The 23,064-nt window shown below is 48.3% G+C and overlaps 1 protein-coding gene across 2 annotated transcripts in view; it reads right to left on the reverse strand.

Moving 5' to 3' along the window:
* PRKCH (protein kinase C eta) overlaps nucleotides 1–23,064 on the reverse strand; it is a 294,275-nt gene that overhangs the window by 131,496 nt on the left and 139,715 nt on the right. For both annotated transcript variants that reach the window (XM_066388442.1, XM_066388441.1), the window contains exon 10: nucleotides 5,166–5,320. In XM_066388442.1, coding sequence (XP_066244539.1) covers nucleotides 5,166–5,320 — 155 coding nt within the window. The remainder of the gene's footprint in view (nucleotides 1–5,165; nucleotides 5,321–23,064) is intronic.

The raw sequence follows: 23,064 nt of genomic DNA on the forward strand, positions 1-23,064 counted from the left end.
TAGTACCTTTGTAGTTTGCTGGAAAAGAAACACCTCTGCAAACAAACAAACAAACAAACAAACCCCTCCTCCCAAACAACAAACAACAACAACTCTGTTTGGATCGGTCAGAGACATCCTCCAGAAAGATCATTAAGATCATTTAAGCTCTGCCTGACTGGTGGTAGTGCAGTGGATAGAGCGTAGACTTGGGATGCTGAGGTCTCTGGTTCGAAACCCTGAGGTTGCCCACTTGAGTGTGGGCTCATCTGCCTCAGCGCAGGCTCACCAGCTTGAGCACGGAGTCGCCAGCTTGAATGTAGGATCATAGACATGATCCCATGGTGGCTGGCTTGAAGCTCAGTCACCGGCTTAAGCCCCATGGTCAAGGCACGTATAAGAAAGCAATCAATGAACAACTAAAGGATGCAACTATGAGTTGATGGTTCTCATCTCTCTCCCTGCTGGTCTCTCCCTCTCTCACTTGCTAAAAAGAAAAAGATCATTCAAGCTCTGATAAAGGCCATCCTGGGACATGTACGATAAAAGAGGCTGTCTGATGCTCGCAAGTTCCTCACTGTGCTTTCTGGATCAAATTCACACCCTTTATGACTTAAGTATGCCCTTTACTGTGTGGGAACTCCAAGGACTTGGCTTTCAAAGGCTTATCCTTAAGACTCTGCTCTCAGGCCAGTACGCTGACTGGAATGAAACTATCCTGTGAGATAAATCTACAGGATAAAAATAGCATTTGGATCTATCCTAATTCAATGTGCTCCCTTCAAAGTCAACCTCAGCAGTTAGAACCTGCACATGGGATTCAAGTCAGAGTAAATTAAAATAAATTCTCAGGATTGGACCACAGATAATACCAGGAATTGCAATAAAATTTCTCAAGAGGTGGGCTGATATTGCATCACCAGAAACCACATCGGTTTAGTGTCCATCCTCCATATTTTGATATGTTTCATATAAAACACGTCAACGCAGAAGGGGTCACATCCTACACGGGAGACCAAGCTGGCTGCCTCCCAGCAATGTGACGTGGTGCTTAAGGGAAGCCTCTGAGTACTCGAGAAAATGAAGTTAGACCTTACTGCTTTTCCTTGTTGCTGTGGTCTAAATATTTGTGTCCTTCCCCCAAAGTCCAGCCCCCTCAAAATTCATATGTTGAAATTCAACCCCCAAAGATGATGGTGGGCCTTGAGAGGTGGGTCAAGAGGGTGGAGCCCTCATAAGTAGAATTGGTACCCTTATAGAGATATAGAGATCCCTAGCCCATCCTGCCATATGAGAGCATAGCAAAAAGAATCGCTGTCCCCAGACATGAAATCAAGGCTGGCACCCCAATCTCAGACTTGCAGCCTCCAAAGCCATGAGAAATAAGTTTCTGTTGTTCATAAGCCTCCCAGTCTGTGGTATTTTCTTGTAAGCCGCCCAAATGGATAATGATACTCACTCTGCCTCCTTTGCATGAATTAAATTGCCCAGTTTCCAGGAGGGATGCAAGAAGCCATGCATTCGTGGCACTCTAATATGGAAGTCTCTCCTGAGGGGACACTGTAGCCCAGGGTTTAAAGAGATAGTTTGAATTCTGGCTTCAATACCAGTTAGTGGTCTGGTTATTAAACCTATCTAAGACACAGTTATTCATTTAAATCACATGAATAATGCTATTGTTGTAGAATAATACTGTTAGGAGGATTGAGGGAGAAATGCAGGTTAAGTGCTGAGCCTGTAACAAGTGCTTATTTCACCTGCTGTTGCCATTGTTACCATTATTTTTGATTTACAATAGAAGTCTCTGTCTAGTAAGGAAGTCACTGTTCTTACAAATTAAATATAGGGAAGGCTCTCTCTGGGGTAAACTGAGCAGAGATGGATGGATAAGCCATGGAAAGGAGAGGGAAAATGAACTCAGGGCCCAGGGTGAGACACCACCACCAGGGAGAGCTCTGAAAACCTCCCCCATCAGAGACTGTATCAGCAAACCCCGCCGATCATGCACTGGGCAGAACGTGGAGACAGGGAAAATTCCACAGCACAGGCTCCAGGAGAACATCGTGTCTGGTTAAGAATCCCACAGCGGCCCTGGCCGGTTGGCTCAGCAGTAGAGTGTCAGCCCAGCATGTGGAAGTCCTGAGTTTGATTCCTGGCCAGGGCACATAGGAGAAGCACCCATCTGCTTCTCCACCTTTCCCCCTCTCCTTCCTCTCTGTCTCTCTCTTCCTCTCCCACAGCCAAGGCTCCATTGGAGCAAGGTTGGCCGGGGCGCTGAGAATGACAACATGGCCTCCACCTCAGGTGCTAGGATGGCTCCGACTGAAGTGGAGTAATGCCCCAGATGGGCCGAGCATCGCCCCCTGGTGGGCATGCTGGGTGGATCTCCCGGTCGGGCACATGCAGGAATTTGTCTGTCTGCCAACCCCCTAACCCCCCCCCCCCCGACCCCCACTTCTCACTTCGGAAACACACACACACACACACACACACACACACACACACACACACACACACACACACAGAAGCCCACAGCACAGGGCCACTCCGCAACTCAGGAATGAGTGGAGATTCCTGAGAATTTTTGAAAGGATGATTCCCTCTTCCAGTCATGCAGCCTGGCTCCCAGCTCCATACCCCCTTCTTGACCTCACTGCTAGGGTGTGGCTACCTCCAGTTGAGGCTCCTGGGGTTTGCACCAGAAATGAACTAGAAGACATTTCCGTAGAGTGCCTGTTTTCCTCCTCCTTTTCCTTTCTTTTGGGCACTAGCAGCCAGTCCTGCTACGACCATTACTGGTCTCCCTCCTCTCTTCCTATCTTGACTTGTGGGATATTAAAGAAGATCCACTGTTGTTAAAACTCTCCTGCACTTGGATAATGATGTCACTTCTGTCATGAGCTCACAAACGGAAGAGCTCTTAGCAAGGCTAATAAATACCAAATTTCAATCAGAAAATTCTTTATGCTGACATTCATGCTCTTACTATAAAAGAGAGAATTTTTCTCAAAAGACAGCAACTAGTGCATCTCAAGAGGAAATGAAGAGTATATGTGGCAACTAAGTTAGAATGTGGTTTAAAGAGTGGGAAGACAGTGGCAACAGGGAAAATAGGAAAATTTAAGAATGACTATTGGCCCTGGACAGTGGGCTCAGAGGTAGAGCATCAGCCCGGCATGTGGATGTCCCAGGTTCGATTCCCGGCCAGGGCACACAGGAGAAGCGCCCATCTGCTTCTCCACCCCTTCCCCTCTCCTTCCTCTCTCTTTCTCTTTTTTTTTCCTCCTGCAGACATAGCTTGATTGGAGCAAGCTGGCCTTGGGCACTGAGGATGGCTCCATAGCCTCTGCCTCAGGCACTAAGAAGAGCTCAGTTGCTGAGCAACAAAGCAACACCCCAGATGGGCACAGCATCACCCTCTAGTGGGCTTTCTGGGTGGACCCCGGTCAAGGCACATGCAGGAGTCTGTCTCTGCCTCCCCACCTCTCACTGAATTAAAAAAAAAAAAGAATAACAATTGCTTGATACTGATGACAATAACATTTCCTACCTTACCCAACCTCCTTCTGTCTGATTAAACTTTCATCTGCTATTTCTTGAGTTCTAACAACATCAACCAGATTTCAAGCCCTTTCAATGCATGGTAAACTATCATGAAAGGACTGTGCGTCGTGAAGTGAAATCAAATATTTAGGAGGAGACTCCAATGAGAAATATAGTCAAGCAGGACATTGCCCATGTGCAGTTTACCTCTTAGAGCAATGGTTCTCAAAGTGTGCGCCAGGGCACACTGGTTCACCCTAGAAGGTTTCCAGGTGTCCCCTATGGTATTACAGAGAAATATGTGCCTGTTGGGGACCAAAAAACCAACAGGGCTTTTGGAATTTAGATTTTTGGGGGACAGAGGTGTGGGGCATTGGCTGTGCACTGCCAGTCTGCCCAACCTCCCACCTCACTTGCCTGATTAGGTTGCAAAAGGCTGTTAAGCTGTGGTGCTGGATTGTTTACACTACCCCCCCATGTTCCCTGGAAAGACTGGAGGCAAGTTTCTTCTATCCTTTGTTTGGTGTAAAGTTAAGATATGTATGGTGGGGATTTTGGATTGATGATTAAACATAAAGAATTGTCTCTTGAGGCCTTTTGGATTTCTATAAAAGGAGAATATGTGGCAATATCTAAAAAAGCTTTGAACATTTTACTACAATTTTCAACATCTTATTTATGTGAATTAGGATTTTCTACCCACAACACAACTAAGAATAAAAAGAAGAGAATTCTTCAATGTATTGACAAGGAAATGAGAGTCTGCCTTTCAAACATATGCCCAAACATTGAAGAAATCGCTAGGACACATCAGGTTCATATTTCTCATAAATACAAGAATGAAAAAACTTAACACATTTGTGCCGGGACATGCCGAATTTACTAAATCTTACTAAGAATGTATCTCTCTCTATATATAAAGGTAACATTTTTTAACCCCTCTTTTTTACAAATTCCAAAAAGCATAACTCAAAAAATGTAACATAAAAATGTTTTTTTAATGTCAGAATAAATTTAATTTTGTCATATTTATTTTGTTTAATTACCATAAAAGCATGCTTGGACTTTATATTTTTTTCTTTAATATCTGACTTAACTATTATAACATATTTCTCAGAAATCTGTATATAGTATGCCTACAATTATTTGTAGGATTTTAAATGCGCCCCGACTTAAAAAAGTTTGAGAACCAGCCTTAAAAAGTTGAGAACCACTCATGAGCCTCCATCTTTTCTAACTGTGATTCTTATCACAACAACTTAGCATAACAGTTATCCACACCCATCTGTGTAGGTATGGATTTTAAAAATGGAATGAATTGCTTCCAACATTAAAATAGAGAGAGAGAGAGCAACAACATGTTCAGCACCCTGCAGAATTTGGTGTTAACAGGCCCTTACCAAATGCCAGCTGAGCAAATTCATGAATAGTCTTCCCAGACTCTCAAGCCTGTTTTATGAATGAGTTTGACTTTGCAGGCAACGTTGATAGCTGCATTATTCACTTATTCTAATGGACACTCAAACCCTTGTGAATTTAATTCCCAAAAGATTTCTACAGCAAGAGAAATGGAAGGCCGGATTCAGCCAGGAGAGCGAACAGGTTATGAATGATGGGAGGCAGTACAAGCGAAAGGGACTCACCTGTAGATGATGCCTTTGTCGTGTAGGAACATGAGCGCAGAGATGATTTCTGCTGCATAGAAACGAGCTCGTGCTTCGTCAAAACGACGGGACTTCTGAATGTGAAACATCAGGTCGCCCCCATTCACAAACTCCATCACAAAAAACAGTCGATCCTGATTACAAGCACAAGAGAGGATCCGATCAGTACCGGGTGATCTCGGTAAGTAGCCTGGGGAGAAGAGGCTGTCAGAGGGCGGTACTTGTTGGAACACTCTGACAGGATGTCCGGGCAAAGCAGGGTGGGTCTGGTGGGACTAGATCCCTGGGCGGAGGTAGGGCATGCTACCTGGATCTCCTTTAGGTAATCCACACAGCCTTGAATTTCTACATTCAATAAAAAGGAGAGAAGGCATCAGAAGCCTTTGGCTCTAGTTCCAGCTCTGCACCTCAAACGCCCTGTAACTGTGAGCTTCATCTTTTTGGATCTTCAACATTGGTAAAGTGAGGACACTGCTGCTCTCCCTACCCAAAGCAAGGCGTTTTTTTGTAAGCTGGAAGAGAGCAACAGACGTGGAAAGGTAGCACGTGCCTTTCACTTGGAACATTCAGGGCTACTAAGAAGTAAGGGGCATCTGACAGTGCTCTAGCCATCACACCTGGGCAGAGGACAATCTCAGAGAAGCGGAAAGGCTTTGGATAAATCAGCCAAACAGCAGTCTAATGACAGCCTCAGAGTCGCCCCAATGTTCAAAATCCCATTTAACCCATTGGAAGATTCCTGAGTCGGGAGTGGGAGATGCCATCTCTAACTAGAAGGGACTCTCAACCCAGCAAGTGAAATCGCTCTTTAAAAAGGGGTTGATCAAAACCCCAGGCTTGCCCAGTCAAGGCGCATACCAGAAGCAACTACTATGAGTTGATGCCTCCTGCTCCTGCCCCCACTCTCTCTCTCTCTCCTCTAAAAAAATTAATAAAAAATTTAAAGAAAGGGATTGATACTGTGTACTAAGTACTGTGCAAGTGGCGTGAATAGTGCTGTGGAAAGTAAGACTGCTTAATGAAAGAAATGTTTACGTCTCAACTAAAAAGTGTTGTCTCCAAGACTGACAGTATAAAACGCTCTGTTTCAGGAGCCTCTAAGATCAATGGATTTCCTCACTTCCTCCCACTAATATTTATGAGTCCCAGGTTGTCCAGGTGTTAAATTAGGTGCTGGGACCCCAACAGAGTAAACAGACACAGCTTCTACCCATATGGAGTACGGTGTGGGAGACACACATTACTAAAACAAACAAAACAAACACAAAAACCTCATCTAAACAAAAGCAAATTGACAAATTCTAGTAAAGCTTGTGAAGGAAATGTGGAGGACGCAATGAGTTCTGGTCATGTGCTCGGGGATCTTGGGGGTCTTCCTGAGCAAGCGGCACAAAGCTAACACCTGCACGACAAGTGCAATTAAGAATCAGCCTTTCCTGAGCTAGGAGGGAGGGTGAGATGTCATTTTGTAAGGAAATTGGTATCTTACCAGTTCACAGAGGATGAGTATACACAGAATCCATCTTTATTTGTGGTTTCAAGTGCCACCAGCTTTGCACTGAGCGTTACGACTGAGCTGTGAGCAAAGACTGTGCGTGTTCCTGCTCACCTATTCATTGCTGGTTTAATCGCGCCCACCCCGATCAGAGGACGCTACAACTAGTCCTGATTTTAAAGGCCATAATTAGAAGGGGAAAAAAATTCCCCTCTAACAGGAGAGGGAGAAACAAGATCCACACCCACAAAAACAAAAAACAAACAACAACACAGCAATAATTCTCAAGGTTGGCCAATATGAGTCAACAGAAAATGAAATATAGCAAGCTGTCTGACTAAGCTAATGGCCTTCACAGGAGTGTGACTGGCAACGGGGGAGAGGCAGAGTTGGGTGGGCTAGGCTCAGGGGAGCGGTGGTGGTCCATACTCGCTATGTGGGAAGGACTGAGGTGGGATGAACGGGTTAGCAGTAACGGGGGAAAGGTTAAGCATGCAATCTGGACGGTTTAAGAGCTGTGTCCACACAGGCTGCTGTTATGCTGATGTGTGCATTTGGAAGGGTGGCCGAGGCGGGTGGGGTGGGGGTGACGATGATCCATGTCGTAAAGCTGCCCTGAAGCACGGCACAGCAAATAGGTCAGTCTTACACATTTTTGTGTAGCCAGCCTGTTCACCTTCTTTGTGGCCCTGACTCGCAGCCATGTGAATCCCGAAAGCCAGAAATACCTGATTGCGGGAGCAGGGTCAGTAGGTGAGCGCCCATCCCGGAAGCCAGTGTGCTTGCCTGGGGTGGCTAAGGCAGTAGGCATCAAACAGATGAGGCCATTCCAAGGGAAACCGCATCCATTTCCGGTTTCCCCCAAATCACTCTCCTATCTCGAGTCTGACAAGTCAGACGCTGGGCTAAACTCCAGATCTGGGAAGAGGAAATACTTTCTCCTAATCCTGTTCCTTCTCCTCTTTCCAAAGCTCCACCTGCAGCCCTGGAAGCCGATTCCCAGATAATGGGGGTGGGGGTGGGGGTGGGGAGGCATGTGCACCTGCTATGCACAGCAAAGAGGTCATATGCTTTAGGGCTGAAAATACAGGTTTCTTTTCATTCAGCCTCATTTCTAAACTCCCGTCTGGCGCCACCCAGAACACGGGCTACTACTCACAGCTCTTGGGCTACATGCAACTCTAAGCAAGCAGGAAGTGGAGGCGAGCCAGCCAAGATATAATATTTAACAAAAAGTAATGGTCCATCCTACCAAGGACCTAACAGAATGTCACAAGGCAGAAAAATAAAAACATGTTTATCACTTAGCCAAATGTTCTTGCTGTGTGGAAACCCTGTTTACACGCACGTCTCTTATTTAAAATTGCTGCAGGAGCAGTGAAAATTCCGCAGCGATTTCTCCGACATTTCTCTGGCAGAAGAGATAAACAACAACAACAGTCTGCAGCTTTCTGCGGAGAAGATCCGCTCATCATGAGGGGGAGGCAATGGCGATGAGTAAGGGGAGCGAGGGCCTATTTCAGAAATAAAATGTCACTAAGCATGTCCTCAAGGCCGGCCTCTAGAAAGTATGTACGGTGAACAGCAGTGGCGGCTGCTGTTGGTGACCGTAAAGATGTTCTCAGTTAAGAAAAAAATCATAAATGTAAATGATTTCAGTTATAGCCAAAGATGCAGATGTGCAGAGAAAGGACTAAAAAAAAAAGACCCCCCCCCCCAAAAAAAAAATCTAGAGAGTGACAGAAGTCAGCTTTCAGTTATGGGATCTGGGATGACATTTATTCTTTGTTCTTTTCGGTATCTCTGAAGGTTCCTATGATCAGTGTGAATTACCTTTATAATCAGAAACAAGCCAAAGGCATACGGACTTCCTCCTCAGTTTTCTCATTTTCATCTGGAAGCTGAAGGATGGCCCCGGGAAACGGTAGTTTGAGCCTGTCTGAGAGCCGTGACCGGCAGGGGGCGTAGGGAAGTGGCTGTGCAAAGGGGGCCTTCACCTCCCCTGCTGCCACTATTACGGGTCACTCTTCACCACCTTCTCCCCTAGTGGTCTTTCTGATGCCCAGAGTCACCGGCTCATCCATCTGCCTTGTTGGAATGACATCCAAAATGAGACTAACCTGGCTCTAGTGTGTTCCCAGGGCCCTGCTGGGAGAACAGGGTCTGAGCTGTGGTCTGCAGGCTTACTGAGGCTTTCCGAGACCTTGCATGCCTCCTCTGAGGTTCTCAACAAGGAGGGATATTTTCTAAGCACACACTATGCCAGGCCCTGGGGGGGGGGCAGTGTTGTAAAATGAATGCAATCCACGCGTGCTCTCAGGAGGCTCACAGATATGTGGATACGTATCTGTAGATGGAGCACGCCGCCCCAGGGTGCTAAGCACAGTGGAGGGGCAGAGAGGGTGTCACAGGACACAGAGCAGAGGCAGCTGGGGCTGGGATTCGAAAAAGGTGCTAAGAGGAGCCAATTCTCCAGCTTGAAGGATGTGGATGTACCAGTCAGGCTGGAGTGGGGATGGAGTGGGGAGGGAGCAGAGTGAGTGAACAGGTCTGTCCAGCACGAGGCAGGATGCAGTGACTGCACAGGGGAGACAGCGCAAGCGCTGAGGCCGCCGAGTGTGGGGCCGCACTGTAGCGCGTACTGCTACTTTCCTAGTTGGGTGTTGGTGGAAAAAGCCAACGGCTAGTTAGGGTGCTGCCTTTCACCCATGCCCGGGTCACCCACAACGGAGAACTGCAGGACTCGGTCGTGGTAATACCCATACTCACTCACCTGGTGGTCTCTACCACAATTACAGGCCCAGGGTCCAAGCTGAAACAGGTGGCAGTATGGGGCCCGGCTTGAGAAAGACTCCAGTCAGTGCTGGGACCCACCATGTAATAAAACATTAGCTACGAACACAAGTCACTCCAGCTAAGCGTTACTCCTTGGCGTGAATTCCATCAACCCGAAGGGAACCTTTCCGTCGCAGTGATCCCCCTGAAGGAAACCTTTCCCTCGCAGCGATCCCCCTTTTACCAAGCAGAGGCCTGTATCTGAAGTTCGGAAAGGAGGCGGCAGGTAACCTCGGCCGGCAACTCCCCTCTCGAGCGCGCTGTTCGAGAACTGGTCTCGCTGATGACAAGCACTAGGTCACGCTTCACAAACTCCACTGTGAAACGAGAGGAAGCATTTCTGGGATTCCTACGTGTAGGGATGCAGGCAGGATGGATTAAGGTTGTTGGGAGTCACTTCTGGAGCAGGGAAGAGCTTCCAAAGCCCACCCTGGGCAGGGATAGCGAGGGCCGCTGCCTCTGCATTGAAGTTTGTGTAGGTAGCTAAGCCCGTGAAGACGACCGTCCTAGTGTTTCTAAGGTCCAGCCCCCCATAATCTGAGCCTGGACATCCACCTAGCTGTCCCTGAGGCCTCTGGTCAATTTTGCCCTAACCTGCATGGTAGAAATCTAAGGTCTCAGAGACTGGCTTAACCCTAGTTCTAAAGCCCAGTCCTTTGTCCCTGCCTCTCTTTTGTCCCTGAGTTAACCAACCAGAAAGGCAAGTCATTAAAACAGGTGTAGAACACCTGGGGCAATAAAAGCAGCTCAGAAATCCCTTTGCCCCACACCCTGCTGGTGTGAGTTACTGGGATGCCACAGAGCTGGTGCCTGGTTAATAATAGAATTCCTGTCATCACCTGCCTGGCTCCATTAACCCGCTGTAGCCTGGGCCAAGTCGGTAGCCTGTTATCAGTTCAGGACTGTTACTGCCCCAGGCCAAAGGGGATAAAAATATCCCCTGAACTGTTAGTGGCTGCCAGTATAAGCAGGGTGCACTCCCTACGCCCCTAATAAGGATTGTTGTTCAGGAGGTAATACTGATGGCGACAAAACAGCTGGGTTGATGAAAGCGATGTGCTAAGACGGTGCCTATGACAAGACGACACTGTCGCAGGAGGGTGACCGTGGAGGGGGAGGAGCCAGAGATGAGTTCCCTTGGGGTCACTGTGCTAGACACCTTGGCAGCTGACTGTTCAGTTCATACCCCCGTTTCTCAGAGAACTGCCCTGGCCTGGTCCTGCGGGGAACTGCTGGCCACCCTGCACACAGCTGGTGAGGCCAAGCTGGGCCTCCCACACTCTCTTTTGCAGGAAGCTGAACCGAGGTGGAGGTGCTTTAATTTAGGCAGGAAATGAGGAAACCTAAGTTAGGGAGCCAAGGCTGCCTCCGCGGTGGGAACACGTGAAATGTCTGAGTCCATCAGAGTGGAGAAATCCCGATGAACGAATACACACATGGACAGGGAGAAGGAGGAAGGAGAAAGAGAGGAGGCGGAGACAAGGGGTCAGGGAGTTTTAGGGAGCCAGAAGGAAAACTGGGCTCCCCACATCCTTCCCTTCCACAGCCCTGGAGAGATCCAACCAATCTCCCCCTGGGGTTCCACGGGGCCTCTCCTCCATCTGTGAGTCCTATTGCCTATTGTCACTTCTCCCTGTATCCCAGGACCCTGGTTAAGTTGTTTTCTGTTACTTGCTAGCAGGAGAATTTTAAATGAAACATATACCAATGTTTAAGGGGCAGGAGGGTTCCTCAGTCATCAACCCAAGGTAATAACACCTAACAGGGATGGGGGAGGATTAAATCAGAGCAAAGTGCCTCGCACAGCATGAGGCCCAGAAAGGAATCTCAACAAATAGAAGCTCCTGTTCTTTCTACATCCCACAAAGGGGCTAACACTGACTCTAGGAGACCTTGTGTGCAGTGCCAAGTCCTGGTGCTGCCCTGAGGCAGCCCAGCCCAGCGGTGAGGGCCGGGGCTCCGGAGCCAGGGCCTGAGATGCCACGGCAGGTCCCGCTGGGCTGTGTTTATTTTCTCTCTCTCAAAACTCTCATCTGCAAGACGGAGATAACAAGACGACTGGACTGACAAGCGTGTGAGAATGAAGTGACTCCAGCTAAGAGTTTCCAACAGTGCCTGGCACACACACAGGCAGCGCTGAATAAAAGTTAGCAATGATTATCATTACCCTCCTCATCCCTTCTGCCCCCACACCTCTGCAAGCCACCGTGGCCGTCCGCTCTGGGAGTCCCGGGCCCTTGGGAAGAGCCTCAGTGAACCCTGCTGTGACTGCCAGCCATGGAGGCAGAGGGGGTGCCTTGCTCACGGGGCCCTCCGACTGGCAAGTAAAAAAGAATAAAATGACAGCAACCGGCTGTGGCAGCCCCACTGAGTCACCATGAAACAGGAATCTGCAGGGTTCAAAAAGTCAGGGGGACAGCTGGGCGAATGGGGCAGTTCCTGATGCCACATGGTCATGACCTTGACGTGGTAATAAGGACGTTTCTTTCTGGGAAGTGATAACCAAGCAAGGGGTTACAAAACTGGGTCTGATAACCGAAACGCGTTAACCAAAGTTTCAGTTCCAGGAAGTTCTCTACTTTTCTGAGACCAGATGATAATTCATATCGTTTATCTTAGGAGTTTAAAATCATACTCATCACTATTATTATATAGCAAATGCACTATCCCACAAGTACATTACAGTGTGACTTTTTATAGTTTGCTATTCTCGTCTATAAAGTTGATTTATTTTTACCAACAGAACGAGAAAGATTTTTCTGTTTACAGCAAGAATCCATAGTCTCTACAACCTACAGATATAAATCTCATTTAAAGATGTATTACAGAGAAGATACAGATTACCTTTTGGAAATAATTCAAAGACTAGACACAACATTGAAAGTTAATAACAAGTTAAGGACCACTTTTAAAGCAATGTCAAGCTGGAAGCCACAGCTAGACTTATTTACCCAGGGTCTAAGAAATGTTCTGGAATTATTTCTAAATGAATCAACCCTGTATCAAAAGCTGCGGAGCACTGTTGACCTCTGTAGACAAAGAAAAAAATACCTCCTGTAATAATAGCATTGTACTGAATTTCTTATAAGTGTCCCTCACATTATGATTTCTCTCTGACCAAGTCAGCTGCAGGGTGAACAGGGAGTTCAAATCAACAGGAAACAGTTACTGACGTCAAAGAGGTCACAGTGGAAAAGCACCGGCGTGAGGAAACCTGATTGCACCATGGCTCAGCTAGAAACAACCTGAATTTAACCACATTAAGAACGATTACCAAGGCTTTACGGAAGAAACAAGGAGAGAGAATCTAATGGCTTCCTTTTACTTTTTGACTTATTTTGCGCAGCCCAGAAGACAGCAGAAGGCAATTCAACCATCCGCACACACACACCCCACCCCCCGTCACACGCATGGGCATGACACATCCTGTCTAAGCTCAGAGACTAGTCTTTGGGAAGGAGAAATATGTCTCCAGCATAATAAGCCCTTAGGAACCTGCATTTCAAACCCGGAGGAACACACAGCTCTTTGCAAAGACCACATGTTTTCCTTGTAAACTGGACGCACTGTGGCCATCTCCTTTAATGAAACCTGACGGGGCTCACGGGCATGTATACCAGACCGGGGGAAACAATGACGCAATCTAACTTGCAGTTCAATACCCTGTGAAGCATCAGAGTCAGGATGTCCTTAAAGCAGAAAGAAGCAGTAAACATACGATCAGGTATACGGCCAAGTCGAGCACAAGTCCTTCTTGGCAGAGCGCCTTCGAAGCCCCTGGTCCACACACGCCTTGCCCGGTCTCACTGTGCTGGGCCACACAACGGCTCTGTATACTTGGTCTTATTTTCTATGGAAGACCCGAAACCTTTGAAGGCAGAGCCCAGATGCCACCAAGCACAGTGTCTGGACCCTTGGGAAGGGTTAACAAACCCTTTGGGTACTAACACGCCAGGAGGCAATTTTCATTACCTGATTCAATTTAAACCAGAATGTTAGGAAAGCTGGCCCAAACTGCCCAGATTAGCGCTGTCCACACGCTTCGTGTGGCTGAAGTGGAAACAGGGAAGCTCCGTGCCCGCAGTGAAGACAGTTTATGAAAGAGCGCAGGAGGAGAAGTGGGTCTGCCTGATGCCCCTGCACTTCCCTTCACTGATCAAACTTTGGTTTTCCTCTGTTTATAAAAGTAATTATATTGAATATGTTTACAGTTCAAACCAAATTCTAAAGTAAATACATGAAAAATTGGAGAAAAAGAAATACAATGAAAATAAAAGCAACTCTAATCTTCACACTCTGAGACAGAAGTCCCAAGGCAAGAAGAAGCAAAAATATGTATGGCTTTTAGCGTCCAAATAACTGGCGGTTGCAGGGTGAATAAGATCTTCACAAAATGATTTAACTAGAATTTATTTTCCCTTATAGGCTACTTATACTTAACACTCTATAGCATGTTTAAAGAAAAAAAGAGAAATGAAAAATATATCCTTCCTTTTTTACTTATAATACATATTTCCTGATGTACCCAGCCATCAAAACTATATATTTTTAACAGTTGCATACTATTCCCAATGCCAGTTCTTGCAGTCCTACAATTAGCTACACTTCTAATTAAGCAATGGATATAAGAGCACATGGCACTCATAGTCTAGTTACTAAAGATAATTTTATCAGCCTGAAATAACAGGCATCTCAGAGCAGATTATTATGGACTCAATCTGGTATTTTAATACCAAATTGCATTTACAAATCTAAACTCTGAATTTAGGGTCACAATGAAGATAATGTTGGTTGATTATTTACTGTTTTAAAAAGGTTTAGTTACTTAAAAGTCTGTACAATAGGATTCCTTTGAATCATTATTTTATAAAGAAATTATCTTTATAAGATTTCGGTCTAAGCACCAAACAGCAGGTCTATGGACAATATTTATGGATTTAGTTTGCAGGGGGCTATAGAATAAAGAATAAAAATGCCATTTTATTTATTTAGATAATTTTCTTTTCCATGACAGCAGTTCCTAAATTTTGCAACCTCTCAAAGAAGCCAAGATCTCATCTCTTTCTGTGATCTGTGGATGAATTAGATATTTCTGCCTCAAGGGAAAAGATTCTGAGTGTGTCAGATGAAAAGTTTTGCCCAGTTAGAGAAGTAGTGAATCCAGCCAAAAAGATTCCACAGCTGCCTCAAGACGATGCCTGGAAAGCCACCGGCCAAGAGTCTGTTCCTTCCTGTGCCCACGGTGTGCGGTGCTCGCTGAAGTCTCTGTTCAGAATGGGCACTCCACGTGCTCCTTCCTGGCTGGGGAACGAGATGTGTTCAAGCAGATGACTTCCCGATAATTTCTTCCCAAACCCTTTGGCACTGTGAGTGAAATAGCTGATCTCCATTGTCCACTGAGGAAGAAAGATGCAGACTTTACCACAAAGGTAAGGAGACCAAAGTAAAAGAAGCAGAGTCTAGTAAGATGAGGGGACACATAATCAGAAAGAGACTAAAAGGTTTGGCCAGAAGAGAGGACGTTGTGTTAACTTTGGGGATAAGCTTCAGTTGGTTAAGTGGAGTTCAGATGGGCCCTTTAAGCCCCGAGGATGAGAGCACAGACTGAGATGGAGACACTAGAAACCTCAGCCCACCTTCAGCGGACACTCGGTGTCTTTTGGTGACCTGACTGCATCTGGGCACTTGATTCCTCCTCCTATTAAAATTTCCTTCTGACTCTTCCTTCGGAGCTTTTTCCCTTCTCCACTCACACTTAGAATTCCCTTTAAACTCTCCTCCGTGCTCCATCTATTAACAAACCTAGTGAGCTATTTTAGATGATCGTTTCTACTTTATCAAGAGGACACTGATAACAACAAAATCTAATCTTCCATCTGAACCATGTTTCTGAGCAAGAAACATCTTACCACTGGATTTCTTGCCAAGTGAATTCATCAGATTCCATTCCCCCAGGCTTCCAGCTGGCCAGAACTCTGGCCTCTCCTCTCACTCTCTTCTCCTAGCAAGTCCTATCGATGTGACCTCCTTCCTGTCCCCTTGCCTTCACTCCCATGACCACTGCCTTGGAGCAGGCACGTCCGACAGATCACTGGGTCGGCATCCTTACCAGGTCTGGGCCCCCAGCCTCCTCCCCTTCTGCAGACGCCACCAGAGAGGGGCCCCCGCAAATGCAGATCAGATGCTGCTCCCCGATTTCCAGATCCTTTCACCTCCATGACTGAGTTAGGTAAGCTCCTTAGCAAAGGATGTTTGAACCATGATGGTTCTGCTTCTTCCTCACCTCCCCCATCTCCTCTCCTACATTCCTGCTGCATCGTTACTGGGGTCCCTGGGCACATCATACCTTTTAATTCTCTGTTCCTTGGCATGAATGTTACCTCTGTCTGGGAGGTCAGTCCCCTTCCTGCCCACCCTGTGACTGTAAGGCTCCTGTTCACGCTCAAAACCCATCTCAGACAGCCCTTCCTAAGGGGGTTCTTCCAACTTCCCCAAGGACCAAGTTATGACTTTGTTCTATCACACAGGGTCACAGGTATCTGTGTCTGGGATGATCCCTGGCTGAGAGCAGCTTGAGGATGGGTCCATGTTTTGTTCTTGCTTGTTTCTTCCGTCCTTGGCACATAATGTGTGCTCCGTAAACATTTACTGAGTTGACTTAAAAAGGCAAGATAGATACAATATTACCATTCAGTATAGAAAGAGCCGCTGTCTCTAGTGGTTAACAGGCATCCCCAAACTACGGCCCGTGGGCCGCACGCAGCCCCTGAAACCATTTATCCAGCCCCCACTGCACGTCAGGAAGGGTCACCTCTTTCATTGGTGGTCAGTGAGAGGAGCACTGTATGTGGCGGCCCTCCAATGGTCTGAGGGACAGTGAACCGGCCCCTGTGTAAAAAGTTTGGGGACCCCTGGGTTAGGGTCTACTTTCAATACTTAGAGACCATTCAACTTCGAGAAAGAGCATCCAAGGTATCTGGATCTTTAGGATGAAATGATATTTCCATGTGTGAGAAACAAAAGAAAGTAACAACTTTGCTTTCCCCAGAGCACATTTATATTCCTACCAACACATTTGCCTTCACTCTGTGAAAAATGTTTCCTCAAGCTCTGATTGTATCACTGAGAGGCACCCATGTAAATTAAGGGTGCAGGTGATGATTTTCATAAAATTCAACTGATTCAACCCCTTGCCGATAAAGTGGAAGTGTAAATATTAAATGCCAAAACCAGAGAAACTGCAGTATTTCAACTACTTGCTTTTAAAGGTAACCAGCTTTTGCTCGCTCCACGCCCCAGGCTCTGCTCATCCTGCCTCATCACAGCAGGCTCCCCGGGGCGGGCGGAGTCCCACCCCACATTCCGCAGAGCCCTGCACTGCCGCTGTCTCCCCACTCCCTGCAAGCGCCACGGTGCAGCCACCAATCACGGCTTGGGGCTCCCAAACAAGAATTTTGTCTGTCTACAAAGTCACGGCTGTGTGTGGGGGGGGAGATAATGCTTACATTTCATAAGGGAGATTTGACACACTTGGCTTTTTGGCCCTTGAAAAGTAAAGCGATCTTCTAGTCCACTTGACTTCTCGCGTCTAGGACAGACCCCATGACATTCATGGAAGGCAGCGCTCTTCAACCAGGGAGACACTTCCCCTCAGGGGACATCTGACAATGCCTGGGAACATTTTTGGTTATCACAACAAGGGAGGTGCTACTGGCCTAGAGTGAGTAGAAGCCAGAGATGCTTCTAATCCGACCGTGCACAAGAGGGCCCGTGACAAAGGGTCCTCCACCCCAAATGTTAGCAGTGGGCAGATGACACCACGTTACACAAATGAGTGAAATTTTTTTCCTGGAAATGTTGAAAATTCATTAGCCATTTGATTATTAAAACTATGATACCAGCCCTGGCCAGTTGGCTCAGCGTTAGAGTGTTGGCCCAGCATGTGGAAGTCCTGGGTTCGAGTCCCGGCCAGGGCACACAGGAGAAGCGCCCATCTGCTTCTCCACCCCTCCCCCCCTCCTTCCTCTCTGTCTCTCTCTTTCCCTCCCGCAGCCAAGGCTCCACTGGAGCAGAGTTGGCCCGGGTGCTGAGGATGGCTCCACGGCCTCTGCCTCAGGCACTAGAATGGCTCCGGTTGCAACAGAGCAACGCCCTAGATGGGCCAAGCACTGCCCTCTGGTGGGCATGCCGGGTGGATCCTGGGTTGGGCGCATGCAAGAGTCTGTCCGTCTACTTCCCCTGCTTCTCACTTTGGAAAAATACCAAAAAAACCCTCCCAAAAAACTATGGGACTTATTGTTGTGGATATGGTGGTGAGAATAAAATTCTGAGCCAGGTAGAAGGGAATTTCCTCCTTCAGATCTGTCCTGAAGCCCAGGTAAGGGGGACGAGTCGAGTTAATGAACAGGCCTCATTTCTGTGGACTCCCAGAAGAGAACCTTAGCTAGTCTCTGTCAGCTCCCCCTTTATCTGTTCCCTACTGGGTTGTGTGTTTCACTTGAACTGCCTCTCACCCCTGGCTGAGAAGGTCCAGGCTTGTTGTAGACACAGGCTAGTCCCCACATCACAAGGAGATGAGGCTCCGTGCTCCCTAGGAGGGAGGGGCCAGGGGGCAGAAGAAGAACATGGAGGCAGACAGGGTCCACTGCACAGAAAGAGAAAAACAGGTCTTGGGGGAGGGGAGGAGTTTTGCTCAAAGAGCTTTCCTCTTTTGTTTTTGTTGAGAATCATATGTGACATTATTTTAATGTTTAAAATATCATATACCCCACGCCATAAGGATGGAATTGAGAGACCCTGGGAAGAGTTCCAAGACTGCCTTCGGAATACCTGAGCAATACATCATCGCCGTCCCCGAGAAGTGCCCGTGTGAGCGGGAATACTGCGCTCCTTCCTCTAGGAATATACTGAAGGTCGGACACGGAGAGGAAGTGGGGGCTCCCTGGGTGGTCCTGAAAGGAAGACAGGGCATGCCAAAGCCCTCCAGCTGAGTGGGGAGGGTCTGCAAAGTATTAGCTGACAACAAAAGGCAGGCAGAACAGAGTCAGGCTTGATAATATCAGGGTTGGGGGGCACAGTGTCCCTGCAGTCTCCGGTAGGCTGTCAGTGAAGGGACCAGTCGACCCCAGGGACCAGAAAGGCTGGACAGAGACCAACAGTGAGCAAGGGAAGCAGGCTGGACGGCTGCCCTTCCCATTACTTCTACTTTGGGTCTCCTGAGATGAGCAGTGCCAGGGAACCCATCACCAAGTAGGGGCAGTGCCCACAGTTGGAGCCTGCTCCTGATAACCCCCTTCAGGTTCCCAATTCACTGTACTCCATGGGGAAAAAAGTACACTTTATATGCAAATCTAGCTTCAAGACACACCCCTTCGAAGCAGACTGCTGCTCTGAGCCTGCCCTAAATAGCAATCCATCCCCCCCAGCCCCCACCCTGGCTCCTGTGGGGACCAACTACAGGATGGACACCTGGTGCAGGCCCATGAATGCCCAGAGCAGCAGCTCCATGAGGGCCCGGGTCTCTGCTCTTTCATTCATTGCTGTGGCCTCAGAGCCTGGAGCAGAGCCCCACCTTGTGAAGGTACTCAGAGCACATTTGCAGAAGGAAAGAACAGCTTTGGTCTTCACCTGTCAGGGGGTGATTCTCTATTCTCCCAAGTGGGTTAAGTCTCTACTGACAGCCTGAGAGACCCTGGAAAGTTCTGTGGCCCAGAAGAGAGGGACACGGCTGGGCTTCTACCAGGAATGAAGCAATTATGGAAAACGCAAGTATTTCAACACTAGAATGTATTATGGTCTGTGGTTTCCACCAGAGCAGTCAGGTTTTTATATGACATGATTCTGTTTCCTGGGTGGGGCAGGGAGCACCCACTGCAGCTGTTTACAGGTAGCTACAGGCCCAAGGGTCCCTGTCAGTCAGGGCAGGAGCAGCCCACTCCCTAGGGAAACCCCTCCAGCCACCCCAGGATGCTGCTGAAAGCCCAGGTGCTTGTTGGTGTGTTAATCTTACAGCTACTCCGGCTGCACTTCCGAGGAAAGACGGGCGTGTGGACAAGACTGTCCCCCAGAATCAGGTGTTCACTCCCAATGATGTTCCCCCCGTATGACGGCTGCATTTACTCCGTGCTGTCTACTGCACACCACAGTTCTAAGTGTATCTTCTCTTCCCAACCAGGCTGAGGGTTGCAAGAACAGTTTCACCCAGCACTCAATCAGTGTGATCCTGGAATGATGGGCTTTCGCTAAACTATTTGGCAAAACGCCTATTGCATTTTTATTTCAAGAGCCAGTCCTGCCTGACCAGGTGGTGGCGCAGTGGATAGAGCGTCGGACTGGGACGCGGAAGGACCCAGGTTCGAGACCCCGAGGTCACCAGCTTGAGTGTGGGCTCATCTGGTTTGAGCAAAAAGCTCACCAGCTTGGACCCAAGGTTGCTGGCTCCAGCAAGGGGTTACTCGGTCTGCTGAAGGCCCACGGTCAAAGCACATATGAGAAAGCAATCAATGAACAACTAAAAAGTTGCAACACACAACGAAAAACTAATGATTGATGCTTCTCATCTGTCTCCATTCCTGTCTGTCTGTCCCTGTCTATCCCTGCTTCTGTAAAAAAAAAAAAAAAAAAAAAAAAAAAAAAAAAAAAAAAGTGTAGTTGTGGGTAAAAATATTAGATTTAAAAAAAAAAAAAAAAAGAGCCAGTCCCAGCACTTCCAGCCCAGTGCTCCCACACAGGGCCCGGTGGAGGCCGGGGTGTCTGTGGTTTGGCTGTTTCTCCATCACGGTCAGGGGAAACCAACACCCAGACTCCCCACCACAGCGCTTCATCAGTCCCGGGGAAACACAGGGCCACGTCTGACCCTGGCAGGTCTCAGGTACGTCACCAGAGATGACACTCAATCCATGAACCATCTACCCAAACACGGGTGGTGGGTCTATGCGACCTCTAGGTCACCAACAGCGACTGTGCTGAGTGACATCAAGGCCAGTTACAACTGAATAACCTCAAACTGAAAAGATATGCCAACATTGTCAAACCCCTTTGTCACCCTGAGTATCCTGGCAGTCCTACCCAAACAGGGAGAGCCAAAGGAACAGCGCGACCTCGGTCTCTCTTGTTCCTGACTCATTTTCATGGCCCTCTTCACCCACACCGAGCCGGGAAGCCTGCCTGCAAGCCTGAGAGGACAAGGCAGAGGTCCCAGAAAACCTCCCTTGAAACCCAGAGACTGGAGATGGCCTGTGTGCGCTTCGTCCCCAGATGGAACACTATTAATAGCTGGGAACATGCCCAACTGGGAAACACCATGTTCTGGCTCATTTTCTATTTTGATCGGAGCCAAAGGCAAGCTGTAACAAATGACCCATAAGCGGACCAAATCATATTTGTGGCGGTCACTGCTCAGGGAAAAGAGGAAACCTAGTTTTAAACATATAAGAGAAAAGATCCCTTAGGTATTTCATAGAAGGCCACAAAACTATATAGATATGGTGAAAAACTGCCTCCATTCCTGCCTACATCACTCTTCTTAGCTGCACACGGTCCCTGGAGAGCACGTTTCTATTTGCGGTGTGATGGACATGGCAAAGGGTATGAAGCTAGACAACCTGGTGAAGGATCCATGGTCTGACTCTTGCTTGCTGGGTGACCAGGGCAAGTTATTTAACTCCTCTGGACATTAGTGTCCAGATCTTTAAAATGAGGATCATAGTATCTATACCTCCTGGGTTGTTTTGGGTATTAAATGTTTTATTCAAGAGGCATCTGTGGAATGCCAAAAGGTGCAGTTCTACAGCCACTGGTAATGGGTATAAGCATCCACAGCACATGCCAGGATCTCAGAGAACAGCAGCTGCTGCTATGTTGTTTTTCACCCATCTGTCTGCAAAGCTCAAGCCCACGAGGCCCTAAGAATCAACCAGCTCTCCCAAGGCACTGCCCGGGGCCTCTTCAGAACCCTGCCCTTCCTACGGTGGGAAACTTTTTTGGGGGGGCACTGCCCCTCTCCTCACCTAACTCACCATCACAGGGCCTCATCCCCGTACCCAGGACGTCACTATGAGTCAGAGCATGATGGGTAATGCTGCTCCAGGAGTCAGTGTGCCTGCGTGTCCCCTGGGCCAGCTGCTGGCAGCCGCTCGGCAGACAACAGGCCTGGCTGCCACTGCCAGAGGCCAGCTGAGCCTTGGGAAGGGGAGGAAGGGCTGAGGGGCCGAAGCTGGGCAGCGGCTCCACAGGGCTGCGCAGGGCTGTGGGCAGCTGCCCATCCCCCGCGCATGGCACCAGCCTGAGGGTCACTTTCTGGAGGGATTTCTGCCAGAAGGTCCCAGACAGAAGAACATAGGATTTAGGTGGGGGTGCTTATCTGCGGGGGACTGGCGGAGGGAACCCAAAGGCAGGTGACCCTCCTAAAGGCAGGTCGGAATTAGAGCCTGGAGCTGCCGTAATAAAGGCTGCAGGGCAGTCACCGTCTGATGACATGCTTTCTGGGAAGGTTCACTTGGGGGCCACAGGACCAGCTTGCATCTGTGCTGCCTGTCTGCCTCTCTATCTTACACACACACACACACACACACACACACACACACACACACACACACACACACGCTCCAGCGCTATGATTTAATAAAGCAACAATAGAGAAAGTAATACAGAGAAAAGAATGTTTTTATAACATTTAAAATACGAGTTTAGGAGAGTGAAATTTTGCACAAGCCATGTAAACCAACAGCATTTAGTTCACAGGATTCCTGGACCGTCTAACTTCTAGAAGTAAGACCTCTGCTTTGTTGAGTGTCACCTGAGGGAGTGGCTTTTTATGTAAAGCAATGCCCCTGCCAGGAACTCCGGACCACCCACGTTGTGGATGACCCTTTCAAGCTGACACCCCTGCGGAGACCTGTCAGTCGGCAGGGCAGTCGGGTGCCCTTAGGAAAGAATGAACAGGTAGAAGAACAGGTGGGAAGTGAGCACACTCGGCCTCTGACCCTGTAAAGGGAGGGTCCGTGCACTTTGTGGCCCACCTGCGTGGGGCACATCCCACATGCAAACAGGAGCACTCCCCAAAGAGCCAGGCTCTGCTGTTGCCCATTGCTGCGACTTGGCCCTGGTCCTGCTGAGCAGGGGCAGTTCTTGGGCAGGCACAGTGCCTTGTATGTTCTCCTAATGGAAACCTCTGCTTCAATAAACTGGGTCTCTGAACAAAGACCCAAGACCGCAGCATCTGACCAGTGTTGACTCTGCCACTCCCCTTCCTGCTGCTGCTGCTGAGCCTTTGTTCTTCCCTCGGGCTCTCTGCTTGTGGGCGCCAGGAGGAAGTCCCGGGAGCTGCAGCGGGGACCGATCCCAGGCCCATCCCAGGCTGTAAAGGCCAGGGGCCCAGCTGCTGACACTGAGTAAGATGAAAGGAGTGTGAAGGAGGGGGAGGCAGCATTCTCCAGGCCTGCACCCCTCGTCTCACCCCCATGGTTAAAGAAATATAACCACATGACCGAAATCGGTAACTAGAAGAAAGACAATCACCCATAATTTCACTATTCACATAGTCCCTGG

The sequence above is a fragment of the Saccopteryx leptura genome, chromosome 6, assembly GCF_036850995.1.
Source record: "Saccopteryx leptura isolate mSacLep1 chromosome 6, mSacLep1_pri_phased_curated, whole genome shotgun sequence".
Classification (NCBI taxonomy): Eukaryota; Metazoa; Chordata; class Mammalia; order Chiroptera; family Emballonuridae; genus Saccopteryx; species Saccopteryx leptura.